At 39.9% G+C, this 15,956-nt stretch overlaps 1 protein-coding gene across 1 annotated transcript in view; it reads right to left on the bottom strand.

Annotated features, from left to right (window-relative positions):
• Window positions 1-8,687, bottom strand: part of KCNH1 (potassium voltage-gated channel subfamily H member 1) — a 207,091-nt gene extending 198,404 nt beyond the window's left edge. Inside the window, exon 1 of the mRNA XM_032216574.1 lies at window positions 8,615-8,687. Within this exon, the coding sequence (XP_032072465.1) occupies window positions 8,615-8,687 (73 nt within the window). The remainder of the gene's footprint in view (window positions 1-8,614) is intronic.
• Between the last annotated feature and the right edge of the window lie 7,269 nt (window positions 8,688-15,956).

The following is a 15,956-nucleotide window of genomic DNA, read 5'->3' as shown; positions in this document are numbered from 1 at the left end:
TCTGAAGTAAGAAGGAATATAAAGCTTATTGGGAGAGGGAAGGGAATTAAGTACAAAGGGGTTATTTTATAAGGGAAAGGGGAAACATTTGGGGGCAGGAGAGGAAGACTCTTAAAGCCCCAAAACATGGGCTAATGAAGCAAAAAGCTCCGAAGGATCCATTTCCCACCCACACCCATCCCTGAAAGAATTACACCCACCCTCCATTCCAACCAACATCCTAATAATGATCAAGACAGCTATCTGCATTTTTTAAACATGCTTGTTGCTGTCAGGTCTAGTCTGGGCTTGAATGTGATCTGAATTCAATTTAACCATGCCCTTGAATGAGAACAGAGAAGAAAGGAAAGGGCTTTTAGTATATCCCTTAATGTAATTATTCCAAAATTTTATACAAAGTAAACAGGTTCTGATTACCCAATCACATCATTTACTGGCACATATCAAAAAAAAAGTTAAAATTGATGATTGATGAAATTGCTTTTATTGTGATTAGCAACTGAATAGTTATCTATAAGTCTGTTGTTGACAAACATTTCCTGTCTGTATAATTTTGGGATTTAACTGTATTTATATATTTATCAGTCAACCAGCTATCTTCTAGATAAGTTGAAACTACAACTTCTAGAATTCTGTGGTCCCAAGTAATGTGAGAGTCAGAGGACATAGGACGGATAACAATTATTTGAAAAATAATGTCTTCTTTTAAAACAGCTTGGTCTGATGGTTAAGGCTCTAAGCCCGTGATGGCGAACCATTGCCACATGTGCCACAGGTGGCATGCAGCACATGAGCCGTCAGCTCCAGCGTGAATGTGTGCACCAGCCAGCTGATTTTTGGCCTTCCAGAGGGCCAGGGGAGGCTGTTTTTGCCCTCCCCATGCTTCAGGAAAGCCTCCAGAGACTGGTGAAACACGGGCCCAATGGGCCTATTGGAAGTTCAGAAATGATCCATTTCCGGCTTCCGGAGGGCCTCCAGGGGGCCGAGGGAAGCCGTTTTCACCCTCCCCAGGCTCCGGAGGCTTTCCTGGAGCCCGGGGAGGGCAAAAATGACCTCCTCTGCCCCCCCCCCAGAGGAAGCTCCCAAACTTATCTTGGGGGTGAGTAGTGTGGTTTACATGGGAGGAGCGTGGGGGGATTTTTGCACCCATGTGTATTTGTGGGTGCTTTGCATTATGGGTGGCACATGTGTGCATGCTATCGCACACGCGCACTCGCAATTTTGGCACCCAACATCAAAAAGGTTAGCCATCACTGCACTAGGCTATAAACCTGGAGGCCTGCATTCTAATCCCACTTTAGGAATGAAAGCAAGTGACTTTGGGCCCGGCATTCTCTCTCAGTTCAATTTACCTCACAGGGTTATTGTTGTGGAAAAAAATAGGAGAAAGAAGTGTTAGGTATGTTTACAACCTTGAGTTATTTAAAAATAATAACAAAGGTGGGCTATAAACAAGCAAACAATCAAACATAGGATGAAGTTACACTGTATGGTAAATCATGACTCAAGATTTTACAAACTGCAACGGCTGGATTCATACTAAGTTTAATAGGATTTATTTGAGCCAGACTAAAATTTGTGAGTTGCTGGGAACCTTAGCTTCTCTGAATGCTAAAAATTATGCTGGATCTCAGTTCATTGAAAAGTGATTGAACCTCATTCAACAGAACTTCCAGACTAACAGTAAAACAACTTTAAACATGAAGATTAATGGAATTTATACCAAGAATTTTAATATTTAAGATCTTGGTGCTAAGATGTAAGCCACTAACAATGACTTTAATGGAAAGAAGAATAGAAATGTTAGATGTAAAAGGTTGTGGTTTTTTAAAAAAATTCAGACTGTAGTATAAATAGCTCAAGGTCACAAATAATCCATGTTTGGTTTTTTGCATAACACAATTAAGTTAATTGCATAAATGCAGCACTCTTCTTACAGTTCTGCCATTTGCTTTCAAGATGTCGAGCAATCTAGATATATATACTAATAATAGGTACTTTGTGGTAAGAGCTTATTAAAGCATTTCTTTTATTTTTGTTATCAGTACGTGATCTAATTTGGTATAGCAAGTTATTGTACTGCTTACCGATTCTTTTTCTTTTTGACTAGCCTTGTACTCCAACTTTGCAATAAAAAATCAATTCCAATACCATCACATCAATACTTTAAAAAACCCTATTATAATTAGAATAACTGCAGACCTCCAATTGTAAATATGAAATATTATACTTACATTGCAATTAGTCAATGGTGTACGATATTTAGGAATCTACTGCAAAATGTCACTTGTATGTTGCAAATAAGCTAAATTGTTTCAGTCTATTGTTCTATGTAAAGAACATAGAATAATAGGGTTGGAAAGGAGCTTGGAGGTCTTCTAGTCCAGCCCCTTGACCATGGCAGGAGATTCTATATTATTTCAGACAAATGGCTGTCTTTTCAGTGTGGAGTTTGTGCTAGTTCCCAAATTATATGATTAACCTAACAACATTAACTCATGATTTGCTTATCTATGATTTTTAAATAAAATTATCAGATTTATACGTTGCAATCAGCCTTAAACCATTGTTTGCAAAATGTAACAGCTAAGGTCAAATACAATATTTTACCATATGCTGAGCCTATACATAAACAGGGCCTATACATAAAAACAACTTACAAAGAGGTCTGGCTAGAGAGTCAAAGTCTCGTCACCTTATAAACCCAGGAATGGATATTGAGGCCTGTGGTGACTGGAGAAAGAAGGAAATACTTTAGACCAGTTTTTCTGAATGTTGGCAGCTATGAAGATGTGTGGATTGGCTGGGGAATTCTAGGAGTTGAAGTTTACCACAAGTTGCCATGGTTGGGACACATTACTTTAGATGACTACAATGATGCCAGTTGGATATTAAATCTTACCAAGATTTACCAAAGGCCTCCAAAACACACAATTGTTCCCCTAATGAAAACCCAAAGATATTTTTATGGAATATAAATATTAGTACACTGACAACAATTCTATGCAGGGACTGTCTTCTAATTAGGCAATTCATATAATTTGTGAAACTGTAGTCACAAAATCACATTATTGCTCATCTAATCCAATATAAGCCTTTAGCTGGGTGGGTCCCCATCTCTTTTAAACCTTCTGCCTTCCCTGTGTCAAATTTTCTATTTAAAAAATAAGTAAGTTCCTCTTATGCTTTTGGACTCTTCACATGAACTTTCACCTGAGCTTTAGACCTCACCTTTCAATTATCAAAGGCCTTTACTGGCTTTTGCCATTCCTGACATTACCTTTTAACCAGAAATGCAGGAAATTTAACTCCTCAGGCCTATTAAAGGAGAAGAAACATTGGCTCTCCAGATGGGAGGGCATCTTGGCACAGTTGCACAAATGCTACAGCTTCTTGGGTAGTATCTTGGGAATATCAGCCCCATACTGCAGCCAATATAATATATTAATCAATACCACTTAAACAAACCTACACGCCTTCAAATCTTTGAAACAGTGAAGCAAGTGGCCCATAAACGTACAGTTTAATCAGTCAACAGAAGTGCATATTTTAGGAGGCCCTTTTCAAGATGATTTCATTTCTTTGTCTAACAATGTCTTAGAAGTTCAGCAGACTAAAAGCTGCTCTTAATTCTCAGTCCACTGATTTACATTTTCCCCACTATGTAGAAAGTTCCACACTACAAATAGAATCTTATGGTAGCAGTGCAAAATAATAGCAACAGTATTTCAGTATTTCACAAGGATAGATGCAGTTTAATCTCAAAATAATGATAGTCCAAGTGCATTTACAGATTTAGCAATTCAGTGGGTGTTTTTTTTAATTTCAAAATCAAGCTAATTTCCATATCTACCAGGTGGGCTGTCTTGTGGCCATTGTACAAGCTCTCACCTCTTCTGGTTTGGTTTTTTATTCACTGGGAACAAACGCCCTCCCAGCCCAAATGCTGCTTTATTCTTCAAGCTGATTCATAGGCTTTTTAATATTAGTACAAGCACTCAAGCACTCAGGCAAAAGATTGCCTACAGTCCCTTGGCATATTAACATTTCTGCACAAAAATGTAGTAAATCTGGAATTAAGGTTTTCGAGACAAAGAGTCAAAAATCAAAGCCTATGAGGGAGATTTTTATGATACCAATCAGTCTCCAGAGACTTAGCTGAAATACAAAGAATCCACAAATTTGTCTTTTCTTAGGTTTACATTTTAAGACACTATGCCCAGGGTGGGGAGAGAGAACTATGCAGTTCTGCAATGCTGCAAACTCCACCCAGTTTCATCACTTTCTACTCTCATTGGATCTGACTCCACCAATCAGTGACTCCAGCTTCCCTGCCACTGGATGGGCCTCTACTGATGGTTCCTCTTGTTTTTCCATTTGTTAGAAAAACATGTCCCACCCTAATTAATGCGGGGGACATTTTTTTTCCTTTATATGTTAACTTTTACACTTACACTCTGATTAGGAATGAACAATATTATCTTGTTCAAAATTGCATTCTTACTGGAGTAATCTGATGGAAGTCATGAGAGAGCCGAGGTGGCGCAGTGGTTAGAGTGCAGCACTGCAGGCTACTTCAGCTGACTGTTAGCTGCAGTTCGGCTGTTCAAATCTCACCAGCTCAGGGTTGACTCAGCCTTCCATCCTTCCGAGGTGGGTAAAATGAGGACCCAGATTGTTGGGGGCGATATGCTGACTCTGTAAACCGCTTAGAGAGGGCTGAAAGCCCTATGAAGCGGTATATAAGTCTAACTGCTATTGCTATTGCTATATCACGTGCCAACAGTAAACAGTGGGCAAAAAGGTCTATGGAGATTCTCAGTCATCCAGATCATGGTTGCCCCAAAACTGCTTTTTCAAAAGGCAACTGGACTTTCTTGTTTTTCCTTAAAGATGCCTTGCTTTTCATCCAAGAAGCTTCTTTAGTTCTGACTGAAGAAGCTTCTTAGATGAGAAGCGAAATGTCTTTAAGGAAAAACAAGAAAGTTAAGTTGCCTTTTGAAAAAGCACCTTTGGGACAGTTAGCAAAAAGGAACAGAAGCCAAAGTCAGAGCCAGTACTGGGTGGGATCGTCCCCTTATTGTCTCTTCCCACAATCTCCTTCCTCCTTCACACTCTCTTTCCTTCCTCATACAAACAGGGAGAAAGGCAGAATGTTCTTTCCAGAGATCAAATTATTTCAAAGAGTTTTGGGAATCTGGAAGTTGTCTATTGCTCATCAATTGCCTGTGAATGGTGATCCCTCAACTAGGGATTTTTATGGGGTTTTCTAAAAAAGCTTTTGAAGTGGGAAAATAGGTAGATTGTTTGCTTTCATTCATCTTATATTAATCAGGGCTTAGGTGAACATTGCCATTATTTTTCTTCAGAGGGACCACAACATTTCCTATGGTCAAGTAAAGATGGTTTCACCATCAATTGAACAAATTCCATTTTTTCAATCCCACTTCCTTGCCTACTGGAAAATGTCAAGTGCAGTTTCCTATTCAGTGCAGAAATCCAAATTAAAATATTTCAGAGAAATGGCTGTCCAGCCTTGTCAACTGACATCATAGCTCCCACTCTTTGTTTAGAAGGACCCACAGCTACAGCCTAGAAATTAATGACCAGAGGATGACATAAAAGAAATCTAAGATCAAGGATATGGAATGCTTATATAATGAGTTACTAGATGAAGACTCTCTAGCCTATAAGTTGGGTGTTATACAAATGCTCTCCCATCCAAGTCCTCATTCTCATCTATCTCTTTTCCACTGACACAATCCCCTAAATAAGGAAAAGTATATGCTTTGCTTACACACATATCACAAATATTCAATATTCATGAGAGTTAATTAGTCCAGTTAAAATTTCAAAATTTATCTGATCACATAATTAAAGATAATTTTAATGCAAGGGGCTTTGGGTTAAAGATTCTGGCATTTCTTAAGTGATGGAAATGTGAAATACTGAAAACAGGCTGTCCTTTAATGACTCCTGATGATCTTATATATTAATTGGGAGTTCATTTTCAATGTGTGGATCTTTGGACACTTAAAAGAGTACAACCCAAACATAAGGAGGAAATAGTATTGGCTTGGGATAATACAACTATTTTCAGAACTACTGAACAGCTACAGTGAATAAATCCTAAACTGGGGTGGATAGAAATTGAACATGTGCAGAAATTAGTATATCAGACTGCTAGGAGAAAATAATAAATGAAATAAAGCCTTCTGGATTAAAAAAAAAACTCCAGAATCCACTCAAGAACTTTGTGGCAACCACTGAAGAAGTTGATTAAAGGCAATAGTTTTCCAGCCAACCTTTTATTGGAAAAGGAAATTAGAAGAACAGCCATGCCAATTTCTACTAAGAGCTTTCTTCAAAATAGCATTTTAATGACAATATTATTCAAACACCAAAGACAGCCACTAGGTTGTTTCTTTTAAAATAGTTGGCACTAGCTAAATGGCATATCCATCTAAAAACAATGAAATAAACTGAGGAAATATAACCTACTTGCCATTGTTGGGTTAATGACTAATTATATTTTTCCCTCTGCCATCATATGAAAACTTTCACTTGGGAAGATGATTGTGGAGACTAATACTGTGAATTTTAAAAGAACAAGGAAGGTATTGCTAACCTTATTGGTTATGGTTTGCAGGCAGAAAAAACAAGTCTATTTCTTCCACAAAGTAACTTTTTTTAAATCATGGCAAAGCAATTCTAGAAGTTATTAAAGTAGTACATCTGCTTGATTATCCCACTGTTAAATATTTTCCAGCAAATTCAGAAGGAACCTGCCTCCCTACTTAGAGCCCAGCCCTTGCTCTATTTCATCAATACCTGAGCCAAGAACCCCAATTTATTCATATAGCAGCAATTAATCAGATGAGAAAGAAGGAGCCTAGTTCATGTTTAGGCTGAGGGCTAAGGTATCTTTACACATTGGTGGAAGAGAATGTTGAACAGCTTATCATTCAGGATTGGAAGAAGCTTTTTTAAAAAAAATCTATATAGTAGAAAAAAGTACAGTACAGCATCCTTATCCCTCTCTTCCACTTTCCATCCAGTTCCGGAAGCTGTTTAAGACACTATAGTACATTTGCAATAACGTATTGATCATGGGAAGAGAAGTAGGAAAGTGGAAGATAAACCATCGTAATTAACAGCCTTTTAAAGCAGACCTATGCAGAGAGAGAGCCACACCTAACTGTATCAGTCAAGCTGGGAATTGATTTCCTCAGTATTTCTAAACTAGGGTTCAATAGATGACACATAAATGAGAGGGAAGAAATGTATTCCCAAATCAGATTTTTTTAATCATTCCAATCTTTCACCTCCTATTTCTGCTTCCAAAAATTTAAAATGCAGAGTGGTTATTTCGTGTTGTATAATTAAATGTGCTTTTTAACTGTGTTTTAACATCTCTAGATGCTAACTTAATCCAATGTCAACAATTCTTTTGGTCGAAGCTATCTAATTTTTTTTATGGAGCCAACCTGAAGTATCTGAATAACTTCACATCTTCAAAATAACATCCTCCCCCCCCCCCCAACAAATAAACATGACTTCTAACATGGTCCAGATTCTGAGAATTTCATTTGAAATCTGCAAGTCTCACCATGCACAAGAATGGATACTTAGAAAATAAGGATAGAAAGGAGAAGAAAGGCCAGTAAGAGATTAACCTAAATCCACCAAGATCAGACATTCTTGGTATTATGATTCAAGAGTATTCCAAGCTGCTCTTACACTGCAGAAGTGTTTAAATGCCATAAAGCAAATCAAGAAATCACGGTGGTCATACTGAATCAAAGGGGGGGAGAGAAATAGGACATCAGCAGATTGTTTTCACTTTTTAATGAAATTGCTCTTAGCTATGATTCTGGAGAGCATTCCGGATAGTTTCCGTCTGCAAGAGATGAGAAGTCTGAAAGGGAGACCTGACAGAGGGTCTCCCCAACCTTGACACCTCCTCTTCTCGCTTTTCTCTTCTTCTCCGAGGATCTCACCACAGCCTCTGCAAAGACTTCCCAGGTCTGCATAGCGCCAAAATCTCGGTGCTAAAGGAGGGGGAAGCCCTTGAGAAACCGGGTTGGGGAAAGTGGAAAGAGGCTCGGGAAGAGGTCCCCACGAAAAAGGGGGGGCGCCAAGAGCCAGCTGCAACCAGGCTGTGAGCGCAGCCCTCCCAACGCCTGCTCCGGGGCACAAAAAAACCGATTCGGGTGGTTTTGGTTTTCCAACCCAACCCGGAGCAAGAAGCCTACCCAAAAGGCACCTGCAAGCCGCTCCCGCCCTCGGTTCGGCTACGTTTCGCGGGTTTCTCCCTCCGAGACGTTTCGGGCACTTTCTTCTGCAGGACTTTGAGGCGATGCCTGGCAATGGGAAGCTTTGCCAGCCAAAGGCAGCATCACTTCAGCCCAAAGCTCGCCGCGTCCCCACCTCGCTCGGAGCCAGCCTGGGCCAGCCTCTCCCCCCCCCCCCCCAAAAAAAAACGCCCGGAGGAGCCCATGAGTGCAGCCCCGCATTGGAGAATCCCCCTCCCCAGCTTCGGGTTTCGCTCTACGGGTCCTCGCTCCCCATCCCCGCCGAGCCGCCCTCGCACCCCCGCTGGCTTCCTCCTTACCGTTGGACCTCCGCACGATATTCTCCAGGAAGGTGTTCTGTGGAGCCACCAGCCCTCTCCTTCCCCCAGCCATAGTCAAGCGCGCTAGCTAACCGGAGTCGGCGAAGCTGCTAAGCGTAGCCTCTCCACTCTTCTTCCCGCTCAGCGCTCCTCATGGTCCCCACCGGGAAAGGCGGGCGGCTTTGCAGCATCAGCTCCTCTTGCTCGCCCAGCAGTCAGCAACCCTCCCTTGCGCTGCATTCTTGCCGCTCCGCGCCACCGGGGCTGGACCTGTCCGGCAGCGCCCTCTGCTGTTCCGCGGCCACCCCACTGAATATGCTCGGGCTGGACCGGAGCCGCGAAGGGCCACTCTGCACAGTGGCCGGTGGGATTCTGTGGACCGAGGCGCCTGCGGAAAACCTGTGAGCTGCAGCGCCCTCCTTGGGATGCCGAAATCCGAAGCACCCGAGATTACGGGACGGGAGTGGAAACGTTGCTTCCTTACCGCTGCACTTCCAGGCTGATCTTGGGCTCCACACGCATTGCTACCCAGTGTTTACTTCAATCCCGCCTCAAGAATACTTGCACTTACTTCTAGTATCCCTTTGATTTGGACTAGGTTGCTTTAAGACATAATTGCTCACATACGAATTAAGCACAAAGGCCTGCCCTTTAAAGCAGCCTTCCTCTCCAAATCCCTCCATCCTGGCTTCTGCAGATCTTGTAATGTTGTTAATGTGGGAGGAACATTAGGACTCAGTTAGTTCACTTCTATAAGCAATGGGGGTAGCTTAAAGTTATCTGAGCAACAATCCATTCTCTGAACTACCATAGATCCCAAAGGGACAAAAGTCTCCATCACCATCATTCCACATGAAAGGGAAATAAAATAAATTGCTAGCACTCCATTTCTAATCGACGCATTGGGTATTAGTCTTCACTACAATAAGCAAAGGTTGAGTTGAGAAATAGCTGTTTTTCTCTTGCATTCAAAAAGAGCGTTCCTCATTGCTCTTATGACTGCTCTGTTGCTTCCTTTCAGGCTCCTTATCTCAAACTGGAATTTTCATTTAAAGAGTTGCCAAGAGCTATCAGAATGTGCTACCTGTGCCAGTCAGATCCATGGCACCTTTTCATGTTAGGAACTGGAATATTACCCTCCTCTAATACTGAACGATACAGAAGCCAGTCACCTGCAAGGTCTGCAGAGTTGCAGATTTACAAAAGATGAAACCAGTTTTGGCCTTCTTCAGATAGTAAGATAGAAACAGGAGAGAGAGAGAAATCTTCAACTCTGAAATCAATGAGGTTGTGGGAATGGTAATTAAGAACTCGCACAAGGAATCTGTATGAACATGTCTTTTTATCTGTCATTGTCACTATTGTGATCTGATGTCCTAAAGTACGGGTCACCAACCTTTTGGACCTCAGGGACCACTAAATTCATGATTTTAAGTGCAGACCACTAATATGATTTTAAAATAAATAAATAAATAAATAGTATTTAGTGCAATATAAAAATGCAAATAATTTTTCTGTGGACCACCAAAAAAATTTCAAGGACTACCAGTGGTGCACAGACCACCCATTGGTGACCGCTGTCCTAAAGGATACATTTTCCATTAGCTGCACATCTAAGTCCTAGATTTGGCTTCTCCAATAGGTCCATGCCAATAATGACTACATTAAAGCCTACACAGAAATTTCAAATGAACATGAAAGAAATCTCTATCTAAAAGCAAATTGTTCCAAAACTGAAGCAGACCAAAGACCGAGATCCAGCATTCCACTACCACCAGCCAGATGCTTCTGAGCAGCCCACAAGTTGAGGACAGAAGTATCCATGTTATCCTAATTCCTATTCCTTGGCATTTGATGATCCTGGGAAGCAAATTGATTCTGGGTGCAAGTCATATGGAATAATGCAATGCTGCAGATTTGAAGGAAATTGGCCAGGGGCACCTGTAAGCAACTCTTAATCAAAGACATTTTTTTCCAGAACTGTGTGGCTGCAAAAGTACAGCAGCTTTAAGATGTCATTTATAAATGTTGTATCCACACCCACTCATATCCCAAATCACTTTTTCCCTTTCAAAACTTAAGTATTGACTAGTCTTAGTGGCTGCTGCACACTGATAGGTATATCCTCCATGAGTTTGCCTAATATTTTTAAGTTGTTCAGGATGGCAACCATAATAATGTATTATTATAACAAGTTCACTCTTTGACAATTGCTTGCCTCCTGAAAAATATGTCAGCATATCTGCTGATGTATAAGGGGGGTTACTTTTAAGGGAGCATAAATCCCCAAAGCAGCTTAGAAAAGACTGGACAGTAATGTTAAGAATCTGTTGGTAAAGAAAGTAAAACAGCACATGATAGGGACAGGAAAGTGATGGATTATCCTGAGAATGGCCACAACTTCCTATTTAGGCTTGAACTGAATATAAGGGCAATCCAACCAAATATTTTCTTTTAAGTTCCACCTAAAAATTATAACATGAAAAAAAGAAAAATTTACATTATTTGATAAAATAGCTCTAGGTCAAAATAAAAACTGTTTTGTGCAGAGTTAAAAACATGATGATATTGACAGTATTTTTGTTGAAAATAATATTGTTCCACTTAGAGGAAAAATGATCTTGGTTTGCTCGGACAGATTTGCCTCCTAACTAAAAATTAGACTCTAATTCAAGATTCTTTTCTGTTGTTCTCTCTTATTAATCAATAGGGGACAATTAAATAATTGCAAGTGTATCACAAAAACCTGGTTTGCATGATGATGATGCCTTTAGTGGTTAAGCACAGTGTGTAATCCAAGTCTAAACCATAACCAAGATTATGATTAATGTCAACAGCCTTATCCATAGTCAGAAGTCTTATTTTAACCATGGCCCCAGATGTGAACCACACCCAGAGGAACCACTCTTTTAACTTTTAAATATAAATGCAAAGATCTATATCAGTTCCTCGTAAAGGAATAGCATCTGGTTACTCAAGTCTGAGAAGCCCCAGTAAGAACAAACAGGGAGCAGAGAAGGAGGCACCAACGTCGCAATGATACAACATGCGGTCTTGACACTCCGAGACTGCCGTTGATACTTTTGCCGCTGGACAGTCCATTTGGACCTAAACCATCCCGCAGAGATGGTGATCAGGAATATGAAGCCTTGCTGGTCTCAGGGACACTGCAAAGTCCCTGATTGACCCAAGGGAAGCTCTTCAAGCTGGCGATAAACAGGCAGCCCCAGGCTGATGAAGTCGGGACGGCTCCGGAAGGAAGGAAGTGAAAAGAGAAAGTGAGTCCATCTGGTGAGGTATTTTTTCTATTTTGAGAAAGATTGCCAAAAGAAACTTTTTTAAAGCCAAATTAAATCCTAAAGCAACATATATTGGATTGCTTTGGAAAGCTTTTTTTTTGTAACTATACTTTGTGGATTAAAGTGCTCGCAACTTTTTTGTTTCTCCTCTTAAAGTGAACGGATAAATTTTTCTTCTTCTGTTTTTTGTTACTTTATTTTTTGATTTCTGGATTAAAACCTTCCTTTTTATTTTAACAATTCTTCCTATTACTTGTTATTAAATTTCATTAAAGAACTTTGTTTCCTATAAGTCAGAGATAAATATTAGAAAGTGAAAGGTAGCAACACTGCCACTCAGAGGTCAGAGGCTGGAGTTTTTGAAACAACGTATTTCTTCTCTTTTCCTCTTTGATCTTACTGACTTTGTAGCTGAAGGGTTTGCAATTTGTTTACAGAAATTGATAAAGAGCCAAGTCACAAATTGTTTTCACCGGTCCTCTTTGAGAACTATTTTGGCAGGGGAGAGAAAGGGAAAAAACAGAACCCTTCTCCTTTGAAGAGCATAAAAGAACTTGTGTTTAAATCAATCTAAAATAAAAAAATAAAAGAGGCCTGGAAGGCTAGAGCGGCAGTGGTTATTAGTTTTTTTTCTTTTTCCTCCTTTTTTGGAAGCATGGATCAATACTCAGATAAGGAAACCTTAAAATTCCAAAATATCTTGGCTGGAATTCGAAATCTACTGGAAGGATATGGGAGAATTGAGAAGAAGTTGGAAAAACTAGTGGTCCTCACACCAAAAGATGAAGCCCCCAAAATTAAAGGGGAGAATGGAGACCTAGAAGATAAAGACAAGACAATAGATGATTTTATTAATGGAGCAAATGTGAGTGAAAGTGGAAAGAAGGGAATATGGAAAAGGGAATTTGATGAACTGGAGCTCTACCTCAGATTCCAAGATACAGAAGAAGAAAAAAGAGTAATGATGATGGATTTAAGAAGAGAATTTTTTTCAGTAGCACGATTGTCAACCAAAGACAAGCTAATTTTAATAGCAGATGGAGGGCAACGAGATTACCTGAGATCCTGCAAGCAACAAAGTGCAGAGAAAAGTCTATAAAAACCTTATAAAGGAGATAAATAAAAGACTGACACCAAAATTGGCAAGAGAGATAAGACAGTTTTGTTACTGGAAAGATACAAGTTGACAATGAAAGTTGATAATAAAAAAATAGTAAATTTTGGTGATCAATAATTAGGAATTTAGTAATTTTAGATTGTTTTAGATTGTTATTAAATGTTTATTCATTAACAAATTATTAATTATAATAACAATAATGAAATGATAATAGACACAGCTTAATGATATATATATGTACTGGCAAACTAGTAAAAGAAATTTGGATATGAATTGCAAATTGCGATCTGGGAAAAAGACCTATACATTTTATTAACCAATTTTTATTCAGATCTTGTCATAAAGGTGTAATGTTTTTTGGGTTTGATGAGAGGAGGTTGGATATAAATAGTAAATGATTTTTAGCCAACTATAATAACAACAAGGAAATGTCAATGGATATTGTTTAATAATATATATATGCTCTGGTTTTGGCAAAAGCAACTTGGATACAAACTCTAAACAGTGAGTTGGAAAAAAAGTGGGGGGGGAAGCTTTAGAAATTTTATTGAAATTGATTTTTACTTAGAACATGTCATAAAGGTGTAATGTTATTGGAGGATTTTTGAAATAGCTAATGAATGCCATTATGTGGATGTGTCTTTAAGTATGAATTATTTGAGGTAAAAGCACATTCAAATAATTGGAGTCAAATGAGAATTGTGGTACATTGATAGTAAGATATAGAAAGATTTTTGATTTAAAGTATATAATCTAATATGAACTATAAGTAATGAATGTGGAAGAAATGCACGAATGTTATCTGTAATCAATCGACACGCTTTCTACAAGATGTAATGAAGGATGATTCTTTTTTGTGTTTTTGTTTAATTAAAATAAAATAAAACTTTTCCAAAAAAAAAAAAAAGAACAGGGAGCAAATCCCACACTCACTAGTTCTGATGATGTTACCTAGTTGGGTAATGAAATCTCTGCAAAAAACAACCATGCTCAAAGAGCACCAAGAATGCTACAATTCAACCCTGAGGTACATATATTCTCTTCTATAAAAACCAAATGGAAGATAATTATCAGCCAACCACTGCAAATATTCCTGGGATAAGGCCAAGGAAAAGGAGGATTAAAAAGCACAGCAGTAGCAGTTTCTCATATGGAATCAGGCTCACAATCAGGTTAAGTCTTTGACACATAGCTAACCCTAGAAATACACTAGCTCTTATCCTGGTTCAACATATCAAGCATCCAGAACTGAAGAAACTACAGCTATCCATTTTTTTAGTTGGGGTTAATGGTTACTGTTTCTGATAGCCCATATGATCAATAATCTACAAAATTATAGCACTTGAAGAGACTTTTAACATGATTTTGACAATATTTAGATATAGTGGTAAACCATAATTAAGCTGGGTAATAGTTAGCTCCCTTCATCCAGCAGAGACATATGAAAATTGGACATTTCCAACTATATAAATTGTGGTTAATCCCAGCGCAAATTAATGTACTCTAAATAAACATGCTACAGTAGACATAACCTTGTTTCAGTTGACCATAGTTTCATGGATGTAAATGTAAAAATCAAGCACAGGTTTCTAAACGTTATGATATGTGGTAGGCAGAGGTGGTATTCAGCAGGTTCTGACCAGTTCTGGAGAGCTGGTAGCTGAAATTTTGAGTATTTCGGAGAACTGGTAAATACCACCTCAGATTAGCCCCTCCCCCATCTATTCTCTGCCTCCCGAGTCCCAGCTGATCAGGAGCGAATGGGGATTTTGCAGTAATCTTCTCCTGGAGTGGTGTGGGAATGGAGATTTTACAGTATCCTTCCCCTGCCATGCCGACCAAGCCATGGCCACAGAACCTGTAGTAAAAAAATTGAATCCCACCACTGGCTGTTTAATATCATAGCATTGCCTAAGTAGCCCCATAAGTGAAGTTCTGTATGCTGGATACTATTATTGAAGGCAACCTGAATGAAAATCTCCATAGATACCTGAATTCTACTTCACAAAATTGTATTCTCTGACCACTTACACTGTACCACTTTGTCTCCAAATTACATTGTCTGTTTTCAACATTTGATCATACCTAAGGTGACCAGACATCCCACTTTCAGCGGGACAATCACGATTTTTAATGATTTGTTCCGTGCCCCGCAGCGTGTTCAAAAAGTCCCGATTTTCCAAAAGAAAGAAAACACTTTTTAAAAAGGACGCCGTTAAAAAAAGTTTTTATTTCTCTGAAGTGTTGTTCCCGATGTGGCCTTTAGAGGGCAGTGGTTTCCCTCTCTCCGGTCCGGCTCCCTCCTCTTCTGCGCGTGCGCGTGCTAATGCACACTGTTTTTCTGCAGGCAGCGCAGCGAGGAGGAGGCTCGGTCCTGGGCCAAGAGGCTCAGCCGTCGGAAGGTTTTTCTTTTCTTTTTTTCCCGCTTCTCTCGAGCACCACTCTCCCTGCAGCTATTTCTCCCTCTTTCTCCTTTTTGTCCTTTCTCCTCCTTACCCCAAAAAGAGAACGAGAGGGAGAAAGAGGAGGTGTGGGGCAGATCATGGGATCACTGGTTTCTGAGCTTGGTTGACAAGGATCCACCACCCCACCACCTCTGGATCCTTGCCAACCAAGCTCAGAAACCAGTGATCCCACGATCTGTCCCACACCTCCTCTTTCCTCAAGAGGTGGTGGGGTGGGGGATCCTTGCCAACCAAGCTCAGAAACCAGTGATCCCACGATCTGTCCCACACCTCCTCTTTCCTCAAGAGGTGGTGGGGTGGGGGATCCTTGCCAACCAAGCTCAGAAACCAGTGATCCCACGATCTGCCCCACACCTTCTCTTTCCTCAAGAGGTGGTGTGGTGGGGGATCCTTGCCAACCAAGCTCAGAAACCAGTGATCCCACGATCTGCCCCACACCTCCTCTTTCTCCCTCTCGTTCT

Source organism: Thamnophis elegans, chromosome 4 (assembly GCF_009769535.1).
Source record: "Thamnophis elegans isolate rThaEle1 chromosome 4, rThaEle1.pri, whole genome shotgun sequence".
In the NCBI taxonomy this organism is placed as follows: domain Eukaryota; kingdom Metazoa; phylum Chordata; class Lepidosauria; order Squamata; family Colubridae; genus Thamnophis; species Thamnophis elegans.
The sequence above is the reverse complement of the archived record's forward strand: the minus strand, read 5'-3'. Positions and strand labels throughout refer to the sequence as shown.